The following is a 19,498-nucleotide window of genomic DNA, read 5'->3' on the forward strand; positions in this document are numbered from 1 at the left end:
CATTGTCTGTGACCTCAGTGGCCGGGGTTCCCACCTGGTGGATTAGTACATACTTGGGGCTATTGCTTTACTATTGCTGTGATCTGCCATAGCATTTGTTGGAATTTCTGGGGACATTTGTTGAAATTTTAGTTGGACCGAGTTTACTTTTGACTATGAGTTGGAGTTTTCATTACTTTGGGTCAGCCGTTAGAATTGTTTCATCAACTCTATGGGTGTTTTGACTCCACTAGATTAATTCTACTCTATTGGCTAACTGATTGGAAACTGGAAGTTTGAGATTCAGTTGTTAATGTCAGAGTTTTCCAATACTATTGCTTGATTTGTTCACTTCTTGGGGCTCCTGCTACGGGTCAGTGCTGGGGGCCTTTGTTCAACTTTTGGGTGGAATGTTAGCAATATGCCCTAGAGCATTTATAATTATTGTCTTGATTAAAATAAAATGGCACTTCTTGATTCAATTATTTTTAGTTTAGATTTGATTGAATGTTGTCCATTATTATTTGTTAAGGTTCCATTCTCATGTGAAGAGAATATGAGTGACGGAAAAACTTGGTACAAATAATATTAAATTGTTCCTAATCATAGGATTATTAATTGGGCAAGTTTAATCTGGAAGATTAGTCTCATATTTATTTTCTATGATTAATATGAGATATTAATGATAATAGAATGGTGAGTCTCATACCATTAAGTATGTGATACTAGAACAAATATGAGAGGCACTTGTGTGACAAGTTAGTTTGAACACTGACTAATTTAAATAATGAATCGTTAGCTTATTAATGTCAATGATTCATTATTGATTGCAATGGTGCATGTGATCCTCAGACCTGAGATGACACGGTTGGCTCATTCATGGGTGGTTAAAGTCTATCAATGCAGAAAATACTTGTTCTAATCACGGATGAGTATTGGCATGTGGTACCTCTAATTAGTTATGCATGGAGCCGAGTGTTTATGCAAAATGGGATCTATTATTCCATCATGAATGGTTTGATATCTTATGAAATCTATCAATCTTGACTAAAGGAGTTCTTAGCCAAGACAAATTGATTCATGTAGATGATCAATTTTATAGTCAAGTAATTTGATAGATTAAGTCATACGATTGAGTTTTAGAGTTTGACATTATTACTAAACTGAACTCAATAGGGATATAGTAATAGAAGGATTTTTATGCAAAACAATTGCAGTCATGGTTCACATAAAAGGATTCCAATCTTTCATCACCGGTTGGGTGTCATGATATGCTGCTAGGCATCACTCATGAACTATGTTAACTTGAGGTATATTTGGAGAACTTCTCAAGTGTTAGAAATGTTCTAACTAACGTTAATAGGCTAACGTTTATTACATTGCCAACTGGGTAATGGACCTAGATAGTCACACACAAAAGGATTTGAACTGATAGGGAAGTTTATTAGAATGGGTTTAGACTTTGATAAGGATGCTAGCACATCTTGAAACCCAAGCTAGACGGAATTTGGAGTTGGTATTTGAGTATGACTCAAATATTATAAAGATGAAAATAATAGTTAATATAATTATATTAATTGTGTTTATATTTTGATGTGATCAAAACTAAAACATGAATTAAATAATTGTATTAATTGTATTCTATTTTTGATTTGATCAAGATAAGAATAAAATATAAATCGGTTGTTATGATTTGATAAAGATGATATAAGATATTGATCTAATCAAAACAACTGTATAAATAAGCCTTATTGACAAAGAGTTGTTAAGGGGTCTACTAGGGTGCAAAACAATCACGATTGTTTTGGAAAGGGAACAAAGCAATATCGTTGTTTCTTCACTACCGAAACAAAACTCCAAAATTCTGTTACCTATTAGTTTGAGTCTGTGTGGACGAACTAGAGGCCTGACGTGTGGAAGGCTTATTGCTGGAATTCAAACATCTACATCAGGCATCGCATATTCGTCTGAACAAGTAAGTACTTATTTGTTTTTGAAATATCAAGGCCTGAATCAAATTGCAACTTCAAGCAAGAAGAACAAAACAAAACTGTTTGCTCATTCCGCTGCGCAAATAATTTTTCTTTCATGGAATTGTTGAGTTTTTGGGTGAGCTGAAATACTGTGTTTGCTTGTTGAATTAGGGAGTTTCTATGACACTTGCTTGGCTTATTCATGTTGAGTGTATTTAATTGAAGTTTCTATTGTGATTTCGGTTGAGTTATCTCTAAATTGCCTGTTGACTTGGGAAACCTGTGCCACTTGCTTTGCTTTTCAAGGTTGGGTACATCCAGTTGAATTGTTGGGCTGCATTAATTCTGCATTTGAGTAAATTAAGACCACTACTGATTATTGATTGCAATCGCTGCTTTGTTGGGACATTTGTATAGACCTTGGGTGCCTCACATGTACATTTTGTTGATTGGGTTTACCATTTAAGTTGCTTCATTATCTGTGGGGTGCACCAATGGTACTGGTTGGGGTATTTTGACTAGATTTGGTAATTCTATCTGATTGGCTGTCTAATTGACAGCCAAGAACTTGTGACTGAATTGTTATTGTCAAATACCTAAACTCTCAATATTGAAATTGCTGATTCTGAGTTAAGGCATTAACTGGCCAACTGGAGCTATTTGTTGAGGTTTTGGGTGGACAGAGTTTTGCATTTGTTGGTTGAATTGAGTATGATGTCTCAGAACTTGGGTGCGTACTTCCACCACATTGGTTTCCTCCACCGTCCCCGCCTACCTCGTGGCCACTCAAAGAGGGAAGTTTCGTTGTCCTCTTCACTTTAATTGCTTTAATTCCTCCATTGAGGACAATGCAGGATCTAGGTGTGGGGGGGACAACTGTGCTAGTTTTTATACTTTTTAGTTTTTAGATTTTTTTTCCTTTATTTTTAGTTTGTTATTTGCCCATCTTTCGTTCATTTTCTTTCTTTCTTTTTAGTGATTGGTTCACATGTGCATGCCAAGATTTGATGTTAGATTGTTGCCCCTATTTCTACTTTTGTCAAGTTTTAATAATTAAAATGTATCGAGCTAATGTGGTTGAATCCAAGAGCATTCATTTGGTGAATATCAGTGATTATGTAACTCTTCTAATTTTTGGTTAACTTCTCTAGGCATAGGGAATGATTGTTGACATTTTCATGTGAATTGGTCCAATGATTAATTTTAGTTCTCCATATTTGAAAAATGAGGCTAGCTGATGCAAATTTTCTTTTGATTTTTGTGTTATTTTGAGTTTCTGATGTTATTTAGCTGTGAATAAGAGTTGACTGTACTCCGCTAGTCGTTACTATCGAGTAATCGGGGATCTTCACTAGAAGTGTCGATTCTCGCGTCAAAAAATAGTAATTGCTATGAGTACGTGGTCGCGTGGCGATAGGAGCTAAGTAACCGGGCTCCTTCATCTAAAAATGTTGGAGCTCGCGTCAAAAGGTTCCAATGGCTAGCGACTAAGTCTTTTGTTACTATTGAGAAAAGTAAAAAAAAAAAAAGAAGAAAAAAATCAAAAAAAGATAAAACTAGAAAAATGTGATAAAAAAAAGTGAAAGTTGTGTTAGTGTATAATAAAAGTCAACTTGCCGATTTATGGATTTAATGTTGAGATTTTGGTTAATAGTTGGACCATTTGCTGATAAATGTTGTGTGTCATTCCTTTTTCTTAAATTAGTTAATCTGAAATTAGAGGAGTTTGTGGTTTAGAAGCTAACCGGAGTGCTGTTTCTTGGACTTGACCATTGATGCTTGAATATTATTTTTCTTGGTATCTTGGCAATTTGGTGGATAGAGCAATAGCCACTATCAAATATTGGTGTTTGTTTGTTATTCTCATACTTGAGGGCAATCATGATTTAGGTGTGGGGGGAATTGATAGGTTGCAATTTATTCATTTATTTTATTATTAATTTTCCCTATTACCTGACCTGATGTAAATTAATTATTAGATTCTACACGCTTTTCGTAATTTACATTTATTTCAGGGAGTAGAACAAAAATATCACAATCAAGGCCAATTTGACAGTCATCGAGAAAGAGTTCAAATAGCAGGCAATCAAGGGTATTTTTGGAACAAGGAGATACAAGACCTTTTTGGTAATTCGCAGAAGACGGCATTAAAAAGAGGAACGAAGGGCTGAAGTCAAGGGTCTTCTTCTTCCTCTCCGGAAGGAGAGCCGCCGCACATGAAAGGAAGAATTGAGGGCAAGGAAGAATTGAGGGCAGGAAACTAGTACTAGCTTTTCTTCTTGGTTTTTCGTCTTTTAGTGCAGCTTTGGATTTTTCCTTTTTGGCTTCTCGTTAGTAGTTTTCTTCTCCTCGTATGTTAGGAGAAACAATAAAAAAGACTCAAGCACTTCCTGTAGCTTTTCTTTTGGTCAGTATTCCATCGAATTGAGTTCATCCATTTACCAATTGATGGCTGCGATTTTCTCTCTAACTTCTTGTGGGCTTTGTTCATCGGACATGATCTAATCTCTCCACTCTGGTCAAGGGACAACGGATGTTTTGGTTTGCCTAAAATTGTGAGATCGATTTAATTTTATCTTTTCCTTTTATTTATTGGTATTCGCATATTCCTTGATTGCTATGCTTATGGTTATTTAATTAATTGATTGTCTTGGATCCGGATAATTAATTGATTTGGTAATCTATTGTCAATTAGGGCATTAAATCCGTAATTGTTTAATTGCTCTAAAATAGTGACAACTGCATGATTAGATTTGTGTCAGGGGAATACGCGGGCTAATCTAAAATAACCCTGGTAGTGCGTCATTTGGTTAGAATAGGGCTCCTCTAATACGTAAGACAATTGGGGAATTAAATTCTATGGGCGTACCTAGGATTATTTCTCAATTAGAGCAGTGGTTAACGGGCGTACCTTGATCACCGACACAGTAAGGAGGGGTTGACTGCCATCGCTTGTTTGGTAGTTATAACCTATTTATTGATAAATAATTGGGATTGCCTTTGCGTCGATGATCAATTAGGTGAACCATTGCTGAAGTTATTTCTTGGCTAGATCCTTAATTATCACTCGTTTGATTTTAGTAATTTGTTATTTAATTTTTAGTAGTTTCTTAAATTTTATTTGAATTTCTTTGATTGTCACCTTCTGCATAAAAACACCCCCTTGTCACTGTGAACTTGAAAAGAAATAATTACTCCAAGTCCCTGTGGATTCGACCCTGCTCACCGCTATCTACAGAAATCACTTTTAGTTTGAGCAGGTTTTATTATTGCACAGGCTTCGACAACCTGTCATTTATCCCATTCTCACTACCCAAGCAAGCTAAATAAACAAAACTGTAGCATATCCAAAATTCACCCATCCATGGAGGGCACGGAAAGAGAATCTAATGCTCATACATTCAGAGTTTTAATGTTCCCATGGCTAGCTCATGGTCACATCTCTCCCTTCATAGAACTATCCAAGAGACTCAGCAAAAGCAACTTCCAAGTATACTTATGTTCTACTGAGATCAACCTGAATTTCATCAAGCAAAGTAGAAAGTTTGATGAGAACTCATCTCATCATTCAATAGAATTAGTACAACTTGATTTGCCGGATTTGCCTGAACTCCCTCCACACTATCATACCACCAAAAACCTCCCACCCCATCTCCAATCAACCCTCAGGCGTGCACTTTATATGGCAAAAACCAACTTTCAAAACATCCTCAACACTTTGAAACCTGATTTGCTAGTCTACGATGGTTTCCAACCATGGGCCTCAGAGCTAGCTGCACTGAATCATATCCCTTCTGTTCTTTTCCTAGTTGTGGGAGCGGTGAACTTGTCTTCCGTTTATCATAGCCTTAGATGCAGAGTCTCTGGTGCAAATGAGACTTACCCTTTCCCTGCAATTTTTTACAGGGACTATGAGATAAAGAAGATATTAGCCAAGCTACAAGAATCCAAAGCAAAAGAAGGTGACGAATTTGATGTTTTTAAGAGCATTGAACTATCTTCTGATATTGTTTTGGTGAAAAGCTGGAGAGAAATTGAGGGGAAATATATTGATCACTTATCTTCCTCTTGCGGGAAGAAACTGATTGCTGTAGGACCTCTTAGTAATCCAGAAGGCGACAGCAAGGAGGCGGACAGCTACTCCCATATCATTGAATTTCTGAATAGTAAAGATGAAGCATCACTGGTTTATGTTTCTTTTGGGAGCGAATATTTCCTGTCGAAGGAAGAAAGGGAAGAGATAGCAATAGGGCTGGAGCTGAGCAATGCCAACTTCATATGGGTGGTTAGATTTCCAGTTGGACATGCCATTGGCCTTGAAGAAGCTTTACCAGAAGGGTTTCTTGAGAGGGTGAAAGGAAGAGGGACAGTGGTGAATGGATGGGCACCACAGGCTAAAATTCTTGGGCATCGAAGCACGGGTGGCTTTGTGAGTCACTGTGGATGGGGATCTGTGATCGAAAGCATATATTATGGGGTTCCATTGTTGGCCTTGCCCATGCATCTTGATCAGCCCCTTCATGCAAGACTTGCAGTAGAGATTGGTGTTGGTATTGAGATTCTCAAGGATGCAGATGGACAGATAAAGAGGGAAGATTTTGCTAGAGTCATAAACGAGGTGGTTGTCAAGAAGAAAGAGGGACAACTACAGAGACAAAAAGCTATGGAATTGAGTAAAAAGTTGCGAGAAGAAGGTGAAGAAGAGTTGCATGAAGCAATAGAGAAGCTCAGGTCATTGTGCAGCAAAAACAAGTAACAAGACTTGTATTCAGCTCTGAGCTGAGGTGGCCTAGTTTGATATGCAGCAAGAACAAGTAACAATATCTGGTATTCAGCTTTGATGACTTGGCCTGGTTTGATAAGAACAACTGCTCCCTTCTAGAATTTAGTCTTTTTGCTATCAAATTTCTTTGTATTCAAGCACGTAAAATTGTTATCAAATGGGCGTCCGTATTGTTTCGAATGCGTGCGTTTTGAATCCTGAATTGTGGTGATCCTGTTACTGAGGAAAACTATACATACCCTATAATTTTTGACGATGCATCATCAACGCCACTATCCGGCAGTTCAACGGATCACAGCAAAAGGAAAACAAAATAATGGCTGAAAGGAATGATCATTTAGATTTCTAACGTGCTTAATTTGCAATGAGAAGTATATTTTCTCCCGTGAATTACGTAAGAAATTAGTGATAATATATTCATTAGCATTCTCAGAAAATCACAGAGTTAGTCTACTTTGTCAATATGTTAAAAATTCATGACATCACGTAACTTCTTATGTTGAGGAGAATGATCAAAATTCATGCTTTTTTCTAGTATTCCTGTTAAATACCAAATGGATGTTCATTAAAAGAAGTTTTCTTTTCCTTTTTTTCGTACTCAACGTTGGGTCTTAAAAGTGCGCCCCAATACCTAAAATTTTACACACAGAGGACCAAAATGATGCTGTATATATCTCAATCTGGTTTTATAGTAATTGGGATAAAGAACCTATTTTCAACCATTCTTATTACGTTAAAATATAATCATGTACAATTAATTGGAAAAAAAAAAAATTGCCTGCATATAATGATCTTCTTCAGTATGCCAAAACAAACATCCAACCAATAATGTAGCAGTTCAATTGAAATAATTCCCATTTGACACCTACAATCAACCTCGAACAAATTTTTTTTTTTCTTTTCTATATTTCTGACTGATTAAATTTTTTTTTATTTTTTACATTTTAGTTTTTTGTTTGTTCTTGAATTGCTTGATTATGGTATGGATTTTGTAGGTTGAAATTCACTCCATTGCCATCCCCATGTGTTGATAGAAACCAAATATCTGCAGAAAAATCAAAATGCCTCGGCGACAAAATGGCCACATTCTGCATTAAACTGAGCTGTCCGATATGGCCCAATGGAAAATTTCACGACTTGTACAGGCTGTTGTATTTCCAATATTTGTCACCTAACAAATACGACAGTTTAAAGGGCCGCCTTCTAACTTTTGAGACTATTAATTGCTTTTGTGGTCCAATGGGCTGGGGAGTGGGTGGAGTGGGCCAACCAATTTTCAGCTTCGCTGCCGAACCCCTTGGTTTGCTCCATATGATTTTTATTTTTTTTTTTTATTTTTTTTTTGGTTGGTGTGTGTGTCTAGGAGATGACCCTTAAATCTTATTAGCATAAAGTCAGTGTATGGCTTTGATCCATTTGAAATAATAAAAAGAATACAAAATCAGATAGGGACACAATGGCGCATGAACTAATAATTAGGATTATAAACTTTCACAAATCGATCTGTATCCTGAATTGGTTCATCCCATTTAATCAAACTTTCATGCATCAATTCATAAAAAAAATTTTATGTTTTTCAGGAACACATTTTTTCAATCGATCTCACATACATTAAATCGTTACAATATATTTTTCAATAAAAACTCCTAAAAGTAAAAATAGCAATCTAAACAGATAAATTCTAAGTTTACTATCAAAATCAATAACTAGTTCTGTACACTCGTGAATAGGGCAGCCCAAAGCCCTAAAACCTCCACTAGGAGGATGATGCTTCTACTAGCAAAACTTAGTCCAAGTAACAGCTGGTTTTTTTTTTTAACCCTAAAGGTACCACCTTACCTACTAAAGACAATGCTAAGCCGTCCTAAACTCGTCTGTTTATTTGATGCATAGGGGATGTCATTAATATCTCTTTTACCTGTTCGTCTAATAATCAGCTAACACTACTCGTATTTCAAATCTTTCGTGATAGTGGGAACCAATTCGACATAATTGATAGGCTCTAGGCCATCCGCCTAAGCTGCCCTTTTTTGGTTTAATCTTGGAAAATAGGACAAACTAACTAGTTGGTCCGTCCAGCTACTCTCTTTTCTTAGCTTCTGCTTAGATGATCCAGCTCACTTCGTACTTCTTGTATTTGAAGTGTACTCTATCTAAGATAGGTGTAATTGAAGTTCAAGGGTTTGATCGGTTGATTTATGCGGTGCATTACTTGCTTGCCTTCCATTCATATACTACCTTTCTATTTCTCAATTACTGAAGGATCCTCAGCAAACTTGCTTACGTGACATGAAATTACCTAAATTAAGGAGTGATCTGCGTATGGTTGAAGAGCACCCAGCGATTGTTGTGGTCAAAGGAAGGTGCATGAGTGGGAATGGGACCTTTACACCACCGAGGTTAGAGCACATATTATTATCACTTAGTAATTGGAGTGATTCCAATAATGTGGTCAAAGATCAGGTTTGATCAGGTGCTATAATGGACTTCGCGTGCTGAGACAAATATTGCTTGGGAAAGCGTTGGATGGCAGGTTAACAATGATCTTAGAGGACATATTTTGTTTAAAGCCATTGTTTCGAATGTGCTCTTTTTGTTTAGATAAGAATGATGATAGTTCTGCTAGTGCTAATGCTAGCTTATATGCCTTAGGCATTTTATTGGATGAGGAAGCATCACTTCCTCTGTGTTTTTGAACACAAGTTGTACAGCTTAACGAGCCGTTGCTCGACATGTAAACTCTTTTACTAGATCTATGAAAGTCTACTAACGTTTCAGAAAAAAAAAATAATAATGGACTTCGCAGACTGTATAATTGATTCAGAGAAATGAACTGGGGAACAGTTTGTAAAACTCTGCGTAAGAAAAAAAAAAAGGATTTTTAAACGGACGTATCTGTTTCAATCGGGTAAAAGTATAAAAATGGTTGTCAATATAATTGTTTTTGAACGATATAATGCTATTTGAATAAATTGTAAGATACTATTGACTACCTGTTTAACTTTACAATAACTAAGTGATATTTCATCACTGTTCATATGAATTTCATACATAACAATTGCGTAATAACTATTACGATATCTTACAAATAATTAATCGTGTTTTATTACAATTTATTGTTAAGATGTTACACTGCTTAATAACAGCTTTTATCTCATTAAAATTTCAAATCACACTCACTAGAGAATCAAATGAACCAATTCAAAAATTTGATAGAGGGAGTTAGCTAGGGAGAAAATGAAGATTATTTGGTAAAGTGGTGTGTGTATGTATGTATGAACATGACTTTTGACAAAAGAAATAAATAAATAGAGAAGAAGAAGAAGAAGAAAGAAGAAAGTTAAAGACAAGCAGGTGTTTGCTACATGCAACGTGCACGTTTCGAATTCGTGGAAAGAGGTTGGGCCTATGCCAGCTTACCGATTCATATCTTCTCCTGGTTGGTTCCACAGCGCATCATTCAATCTGGTCCCTGTACTATGTTGTTTGTAAGACTGTGAATGGCCCTACTCCTGCTGGATGGCCAGTCAAGTTGATTCAACCCAAAGAGTGGTATGCTACCTCATGTTTGAGGTGCACCGCTCTAGATATTGAGCAAAGATCATGGATGTGTCTCTGTCTTTTTCTTTCTTTTACTTCAAGCTCCTAAATCTTGCCCCAGCTTTAACGGTTTCTTGAAAGCCTCAACATTGAGATGATCATTCATAAATTGAAGGTCAGAAGTGAGGATGGCCATCTTTGCTGTGCTCTTGCCAAGGGACAACACACATGGCATATCAAGGCTTCATTCTATTCATCGTAAGTTTCATCAAATACGTAAATCAAGTTGCCAGATCTTTAAATCGAATTTTTTTTTTCACTCAAGTAAATTTAAAATTTCTCTCATCATACCATTCAATCTAACTTTTTCCTTCTTTAAGGCGAGATTTGAATACTCTCTTTGCTGGTGCAATTTAAGTACAGAGCCAGCGTTATAAGATTGTTTGTGTAGAAAAGGAAAAAAAAAAAAAGAATACATTCAACTCGAAAAAAAAAAGAACCGAAAACTTTTTTTTTTTTTTTGACAAGACAATTATTTAACTTTCGATTGAATGTGTAATCTAGATTTCGAAACCCGCAAACGTCACTCCATATGTAAGTGACAAATGGATTAAATTCCAATAATTATGCTGTAAAATAGTCCTAAAAAAACTCCCATTCAACTGTTATCCATTTTGCTTTGTCGGGAGATCCTTTTCTTTGCTTCTCTCACCAGTCTTCATCTTCTTTTACAAAGGATTTGTTTGGTTTGAAATAATTAAAGTGGTTATACTTGCCGCCTCCGTTGGCGGAATCTAGCGGCCCGTGAGACGCGTGGTGTAAGTGTAATAGTTGTACCTCGTGCCAGAACACCGGAAAGGGGAACCAGGAATCATTCATCAACAGCAATAGCAGGGAATTCATGTTGAGGATTATCAAACATATAAACAAAGTACGAATACGTTTAATTTTGATATTCATTCTGTCCCATTACGATACCCGTATAAACAAACACCTCCTTTAGATCTATAGTCAAAAATAGGTTATGGGACTAAATTGGCGTACTTGTTACATGTAAGACTATTTTAAATTTTTTAATATATGAAAGACCCAAAAAAGGATTTTTTTTTTTTTTTTTTTTTTTTTTTTAAGAATGTGAAGTACTATTTTGGTCATTTTCCCCATAAAAGACGTACAGGTTCTTCTTAAATTGTTTAGTATGAAAATGTTAAATCCTGAATTGTGGAGATTTGAAACACCTCATCTATGTACAATCACATTTACTAATCATTGATATGTATGGTGGCCCAAAAAAAAAAAAATTGAAACGTGCCATGCAACATAAAGGAAAATTATGCACACTCGTGTTTAATCGATCGATACATCACTTTCTTTTTATGAAAAAATTTGATCGTGACAAATTTGCCAAAGCATAAGGTCCATGAATTTTTCTTCTTTGACGGAAAATGAACCCAAACAATTCACAACCTACGGATGTGTATGAAAAGGAAATATTTGTGGAAGAAAACAAGATATCATGCGACAGCTCGCTTTTAAACGAGCATTTTTCACCCAGAAGCGAAACCTACGACCTGTGATGCGACATAAGAAATGACCCAATAAACTATTTGCACTAGAAATAGGAGGTTCTTCAATCTCAATTTTTAACAATGCAAATAATGGGCCAACTTCCTACTTTTGTCGTTGGAACTTTCTTTGCAATCCAGATTTCCAAATTTGATTTTCTGAGTCAAATTCCAGTGGCTCAAACCCACGAATGTAAACATACTGCGTTATTTTGGGACGATGGGAGGTGGAACTTTTTCCAATATTTCTCCCCCCCAACACATAGTTTTAGTAAACGTAGAAGGGTGAACAACAGGAAGGACTACGAATTCTCTAGTAATAACTCGAGATTCAGCCCAAAAGAAGTTTGACTGACTTGAGAGTAATATATAGCTTGCGAATTCTCTATTGTTTTTGATACTTGTAACTTGATGGATTAAAGCTTTTAGTTTACATAGACGGTCTTTAAATCTTGCCACAGTAGTCAAAATAAAGCATTTTAAATTTTATTGGAAGATGGCGATGAAGGTTGTTATATGGTTCTGTGTAGGGCTGCAAACGAATCGAGCCGCTCGCGAGCTACTCGAGTCAAGCTCGAGTCGAGCTCGATATTAATCGAGTTCGAGCCGGCTCGAGTCAAACTCGAGCTCAGAATATTAAGCTCGTTAGCTCGCGAACCGGCTCGCGAGCTTGAGTATATATATATATATATTTTTTTTAGTTTTATTTAATAATAAAATTACGTATATTATATATATATTTTTTATTTTTTATTTTCATAGTAAAATTACGTATATATATTTTTTATTTTTTATTTTCATAGTAAAATTACGTATATATCCTTAATATTTTATTATTTATTAAGAAAAAAAGATTATTTTATTTATTTTTTTAAAAATAAAATAATTATTTTTTTATTTTTTTCGAGCTCGAGCTCGGCTCGACTTGATTCGAGTCGAGCTCGAGCTTGAAAATTGCCGGCTCGTCGAGCTCGAGCTTGGTAAAATTTAGTCGAGGCTCGGCTCGATTAGCTCAAAGCTCGACTCGACTCGGCTCGTTTGCAGCCCTAGTTCTGTGGGCACGAATAGATGGACCGAGCTTGTCGAGCCTAGCCAGAGACTTGCAAAAACAGCACAACGAAAGAAGGCACATAATCGGGCTAAATCGTTCGAGACGACTCCGATGTCCAAGTCAAACTAGAAGTTCAGGTGTTGAAGGAAAGCACATAAACCGATGAGTAGAAGTCACCTTTGACTGTTGTTTTGGGACCCGGGGCTGGCAACCATTCCGGAAGCTTGTGTGCATTTTACACACGGTGTAACATCATTTGTACACGATGTAACACTAGAACAACAACGAGTAACACTAGTACAATATTTTGTGGGTCCCACAAATATTAAAATCTGGACCTTACAAATTTTGTTGGCCAAATCTTGGCCATTAACTGACAGGGACGGTAACCGTCCTTGCCCCTCTCCCTTTGTTTTGGAGGGGGGGGGCGCATTTATGTGCTCTAGCTTTGAATATGAGGGGGATGTACCTCCTTTTTTTAGTTATAGGTGTCCGCATTCGTTTTATGGTTTGCAATTAATCTTGTTCAAGTTGGATCGGGTCCTTTGTAAGAAAAAGCTCCCCCAACATTATTTTTATCATTCACATGAGTTTCGAACCAGAGATTTCATGGTTAAAGGATGCAAGTACCTTTCACTTGCACCAAATATCATCCGAGACCTCATGGGACGTGCCTCATTGGATCCTTATTCAAAGATCACCGTTTCGACTCTCATTAGTTATGGAGTGATGCATCTTTGGAGCGGGTTGACGCAAGTCAGGATGGATCTCCCTGTGTCGGAAAAAAAGAAGAAAGAAAGAGCATGAGGTGGAGGGACATTTATGCCGCAACGGATCTTCTGTCCCACATCCTGTGCTACTCTGTGTCCCACTTTTTATTATATTGTTATTTTTCCTATATAAATATCATGTTTTAATTCTTTTTTGTTTCCTTAAGATTCAATAAATATTAATTAATTAAAGCATAAATACAACAACTTCAAAAAAGTAATATATAATAAAAAATTAAAAAATACAGCAGAAAATTCATAAAAGATTTCATTTTTTATGCATTTTGATTTTTTGAGTTTGTTAAATTTTGTGTATTACTCAATTAATAGTTATTGAATTTTAAGAAAATAAAAAAGAATTAAAACATGATGTTTATATAGGAGAAATAGCAATATAATAAAAAGTGAGACAGAGAGTGGCACAGGATGTGGGACAGAAGATCCGTTGCGCATTTATGCCCTAAATGTAGTATGAATTTCGAAAATCGAGGATAATGTGTCGGTCACAAAGAATCATAGACTTGTGGCATGTAGTATCTGGCACATGTCAGATCCAGTGTCAGAGGTGGGCGTGAGTCACGTGCCCACGAGAACGATTGGGTTGGGTTGACCACATCTGAGGCTTTTGGTAATTGCCTATGTTTTCAGAACCGGACCGGATAGCGATTCGGCCGAGATCAGGGGTCAGGGTCAATGGGTTCGACCGGGGGTCGATAGGGATCGAATCGGATGATGTCATAAATAAAAATTATTTAAAAATTAAAATATTATATATATAATATCTAATAATATATTGATATTAATAAAGCGTATATTCATATATATTTGATGTTTTAAATATATTTAACAAGAAAATACAAGGAAAATTAAAAACAATCAAGTAGCAATTTATATTATTTAATAAATATTAACAAGTTTAGAATTAAAATTATGAATTTAATTGAAAAATACCATCAAATTTTAGGACAATATTTATAAAGTATCAAATATTTGAGGTATATCAATAAGTTTTAACAATTTAGGGGGTCAAAACATAATATTAAAAAGTTTGAATTTTAAAAAAAAAATTACTGTTGAACCGGAAAAACCGATTTTTTCCCGGTCAAACCCGGTTTTTGACCGGCTTTGACAGGGTTTTAAATTTTCAGTTTTTTAATATGACTCGAACCGGCTACTTGGCCGGTTCCCGGTTCGATCGGCCGGTCTGGTCCGAGTTTTAAAACAGAGGTAATTGCATGAGGAGCCGAGGCAGTAACCAGGCGGCTCCACAACTGTCAAAATAGCAACATTAGTCCGACAATTGGCAAAACAATTATCTCCCAAGAATAAGTTTTGTTCGATCCTAGCCCCATCCAGGGTTTTAATGAAAAAACGCAATTACTAAATGTGTTTAAAAAGAAAAAAAAAATCTTAGATTAACATATGTTTGGCCCAATATATATTTTAATGCCTTGTGCATTATGGCTGAGCTTTTTCATAGGGGAGTTTGAGAGTGCAGGGTTTATATTACCACCCATATTACAAAGGGATTGTGAGATCGTTGATCTGAAACTGCCCTACCCAAAAGTTCAGCAATTAAGCACAAGTCATTAAAATATAATGGGGCAAATATCTACAGGATTTAAGAAATTTTTTCTTAATTATTTAGGGATGGTTTGATTATTGATCTGCCATAATGTTTGTAGGATCAATTCTGCGAATTTCACACTGTAACAACCTGTATCAGTAACGCCGATGGCATCAATCGAAATGAATACATATTACAACTGCAGTTTAGCTCCACAGCAATCGGTACGGAGTTTTTAGGGAAAAAAAATGCTGTAATGATAATCCTTGGCTTATACTATCAGCATATGGAAGGTTAATCATTGAATATCTGTCTCAAACATTTTCTATCATATCTATCCATCTCAGATTCAGCAGTTCTGCTACTTGTTCTTGCTGCATAAATCCTTTAGCTTCTTTATTGCTTCATGCAACACTCCTTCTCCTCCTCCTCTCATCTGGTTACTCAACTCTCTAGCTTTTTCTCTCAATAATTCTCCCACTTCATTCTCCAAAGCAACCATTTTTATGGCTTTAGCAACCTCTTCCCTATTTGTCTGCCCGTTTTCACCTCTCAAAATCTCAATACCGACACCAATATCTTCTGCAAGTCTAGCTTGAAGAAACTGGTCATAGAACATGGGCAAAGCTAACAATGGAACCCCAAAATACATGCTTTCTGTCACAGAACCCCATCCACAATGACTCAAGAAACCACCAGTACTTGGATGCTCAAGAATTTTAGCCTGTGGTGCCCATCCATCCACCACTATCCCTCTCTCTTTCACCCTCTCCAGAAACCCTTCGGGTAAAGCTTCTTCTAGGGCAATAGAATCTCCCACAGGAAACCTAAGTACCCATATGAAGTTAGCATTGCTCAGCTCCAACCCATGTGCTATCTCTTCCCTTTCTTCCTTCGACAAGTAGTATTCGCTCCCAAAAGAAAGATAAATCACTGATGATTCATCTTTACCATTCAGAAACTTCATGATATGGGAATTATTCTCCTCCTCCTTGGTATCATCATCTTGAACATTAAGAAGATTTAAAGCTAACACCTTCTTGCCACAGGAGAAAGAAAAGTGATCTATATATTTCCCCTCAATTTCCCTCCAGCTTTTCACCAAAACAAAAGAAGATAGTTCAAAACACTTGGGAGAAAAAGCAGCATCTTCGGGTAAACTTTCTTTGGATTCCTGGGACATAGCTATCATTTTCTTCCTTTCATAATCCCTGTAATAAATTGCTGGAAAAGGGTAAGCCTCATTAGTACCATCGATTCCACAGTTAACGGCATGATAAAAAAAAGACAAGTTTACTGCAGCAACTATTATGAAAAGAACAGAAGGGATATGATTCAGTGCTGCCAGCTCCGATATCCATGACTGGGGAGCATCATAGATTAGCAAATCGGGTTTCAAAGTGCTCAGGATGTTTTGGAAGTTTGCTTTTCCCATATAAAATGCACGCTCGAGGGTTGATTTGAGATGGAGTGGGAGGTTTCTTGTGGTGTGATGCTGGGGAGGGAGTTCAGGCAGATCTGCAAATCAAGTTGTACTAGTTCTATTGATGAAATCTCATCAAAGGTTTTACTTTTCTTGATGAAATTCAGGTTGATCTCAGTAGAACAAAAGCATATGTGGAAGTTGTTTTCGGAGAGTCTCTTGGATAGCTCTAAGTAGGGAGAGATGTGGCCATGAGCTAGCCATGGGAACATCAAAACTCTAAATCTAGGAGCACTAGATTCACTCATTGTTCCCTCCATGGATGATTGAATGGTTGGGAATCCTAAGGCTTTGTTGGTTCTTTAGATTGGGATGTATGCCTGTAACATAATATTTATATAACCTAATCTATCCTATTTTAGAATATTTATATAACCTAATCTATCCTATTTTAGGGGAGAGGGAGGAGGAGTCTAAAAAGACTGTATAAGGAGCTAACACAAAATGGTGGTTTGGCTTCTCTTTTAGATTTTTTTTCACTATAGGTAGGGCTTAAACACTTGATCTATAGAGGGACGAGGTTACTAAAGTCATAAATAAGGTGGTCGTTGAGAAGAAAGAGGGAGAACTACAGAGAGAAAAAGCTAGAGAATTGATTAAAAAGTTGAGAGAAGAAGGTGAAGGAGAATTGCTAGAAGCAGTAGAGAAGCTCAGGTTATTATGCAGCAAGAACAAGTAACAATATCTGGTAGTCAGCTATGATGACTTGGCCTGGTTTGATAAGAACAACTACTCCCTTCTAGAATTTAGTCTTTTTGCTATCAAATTTATTTGTATTCAAGCACGTAAAATTGTTATCAAATGGGCGTCCGTATTGTTTCGAATGCGTTCGTATTGAATCCTGAATTGTGGTGATCCTGTTACCGAGGAAAACTATACATAGCCTATAATTTTTGACGATGCATCATCAACGCTACTATCCGGCAGTTCAACGGATCACAGCAAAAGGAAAACAAAATAATGGCTGAAAGGAATGATCATTTAGATTTCTAACGTGCTTAATTTGCAATGAGAAGTATATTTTCTCCCGTGAATTACGTAAGAAATTAGTGATAATATATTCATTAGCATTCTCAGAAAATCACAGAGTTAGTCTACTTTGTCAAATTTTATAGTTGTTAGAATGTTCATGACTTCATGTAACTTCTTATGTTGAGGAGAATGATCAAAATTCATGCTATTTTCTAGTATTCCTGTTAAATACCAAATGGATGTTCATTAAAAGAAGTTTTCTTTTCCTTTTTTTCGTACTCAACGTTGGGTCTTAAAAGTGCGCCCCAATACCTAAAATTTTACACTCAGAGGACCAAAATGATGCTGTATATATCTCAATCTGGTTTTATAGTAATTGGGATAAAGAACCTATTTTCAACCATTCTTATTACGTTAAAATATAATCATGTACAATTAATTGGAAAAAAAAAAAAATTGCCTGCATATAATGATCTTCTTCAGTATGCCAAAACAAACATCCAACCAATAATGTAGCAGTTCAATTGAAATAATTCCCATTTGACACCTACAATCAACCTCGAACAAATTTTTTTTTTCTTTTCTATATTTCTGACTGATTAAATTTTTTTTTATTTTTTACATTTTAGTTTTTTGTTTGTTCTTGAATTGCTTGATTATGGTATGGATTTTGTAGGTTGAAATTCACTCCATTGCCATCCCCATGTGTTGATAGAAACCAAATATCTGCAGAAAAATCAAAATGCCTCGGCGACAAAATGGCCACATTCTGCATTAAACTGAGCTGTCCGATATGGCCCAATGGAAAATTTCACGACTTGTACAGGCTGTTGTATTTCCAATATTTGTCACCTAACAAATACGACAGTTAAAGGGCCGCCTTCTAACTTTTGAGACTATTAATTGCTTTTGTGGTCCAATGGGCTGGGGAGTGGGTGGAGTGGGCCAACCAATTTTCAGCTTCGCTGCCGAACCCCTTGGTTTGCTCCATATGATTTTTATTTTTATTTTTATTTTGGTTGGTGTGTGTGTCTAGGAAATGACCCTTAAATCTTATTAGCATAAAGTCAGTGTATGGCTTTGATCCATTTGAAATAATAAAAAGAATACAAAATCAGATAGGGACACAATGGCGCATGAACTAATAATTAGGATTATAAACTTTCACAAATCGATCTGTATCCTGAATTGGTTCATCCCATTTAATCAAACTTTCATGCATCAATTCATAAAAAAAATTTTATGTTTTTCAGGAACACATTTTTTCAATCGATCTCACATACATTAAATCGTTACAATATATTTTTCAATAAAAACTCCTAAAAGTAAAAATAGCAATCTAAACAGATAAATTCTAAGTTTACTATCAAAATCAATAACTAGTTCTGTACACTCGTGAATAGGGCAGCCCAAAGCCCTAAAACCTCCACTAGGAGGATGATGCTTCTACTAGCAAAACTTAGTCCAAGTAACAGCTGGTTTTTTTTTTTAACCCTAAAGGTACCACCTTACCTACTAAAGACAATGCTAAGCCGTCCTAAACTCGTCTGTTTATTTGATGCATAGGGGATGTCATTAATATCTCTTTTACCTGTTCGTCTAATAATCAGCTAACACTCGTATTTCAAATCTTTCGTGATAGTGGGAAGCAATTCGACATAATTGATAGGCTCTAGGCCATCCGCCTAAGCTGCCCTTTTTTGGTTTAATCTTGGAAAATAGGACAAACTAAGCTACTCTTTTTTCTTAGCTTCTGCTTAGATGATCCAGCTCACTTCGTACTTCTTGTATTTCAAGTGTCCTCTATCTAAGATA

At 36.1% G+C, this 19,498-nt stretch overlaps 1 protein-coding gene and 1 pseudogene across 1 annotated transcript; one reads left to right on the forward strand and one right to left on the reverse strand.

Moving 5' to 3' along the window:
- The first annotated feature begins 5,289 nt into the window (after positions 1 to 5,289).
- LOC113753169 (beta-D-glucosyl crocetin beta-1,6-glucosyltransferase-like) lies at positions 5,290 to 6,989 on the forward strand. The gene has a single exon (XM_027297266.1). It carries the CDS (start codon positions 5,317 to 5,319, stop codon positions 6,706 to 6,708), a length of 1,392 nt encoding a protein of 463 aa, XP_027153067.1. The 5' UTR covers positions 5,290 to 5,316; the 3' UTR covers positions 6,709 to 6,989.
- An 8,292-nt stretch (positions 6,990 to 15,281) lies between these two features.
- On the reverse strand, positions 15,282 to 17,529 carry LOC113753721 (annotated as a pseudogene).
- Between the last annotated feature and the right edge of the window lie 1,969 nt (positions 17,530 to 19,498).

The sequence above is a fragment of the Coffea eugenioides genome, chromosome 11 (assembly GCF_003713205.1).
Source record: "Coffea eugenioides isolate CCC68of chromosome 11, Ceug_1.0, whole genome shotgun sequence".
Lineage (NCBI taxonomy): Eukaryota > Viridiplantae > Streptophyta > Magnoliopsida > Gentianales > Rubiaceae > Coffea > Coffea eugenioides.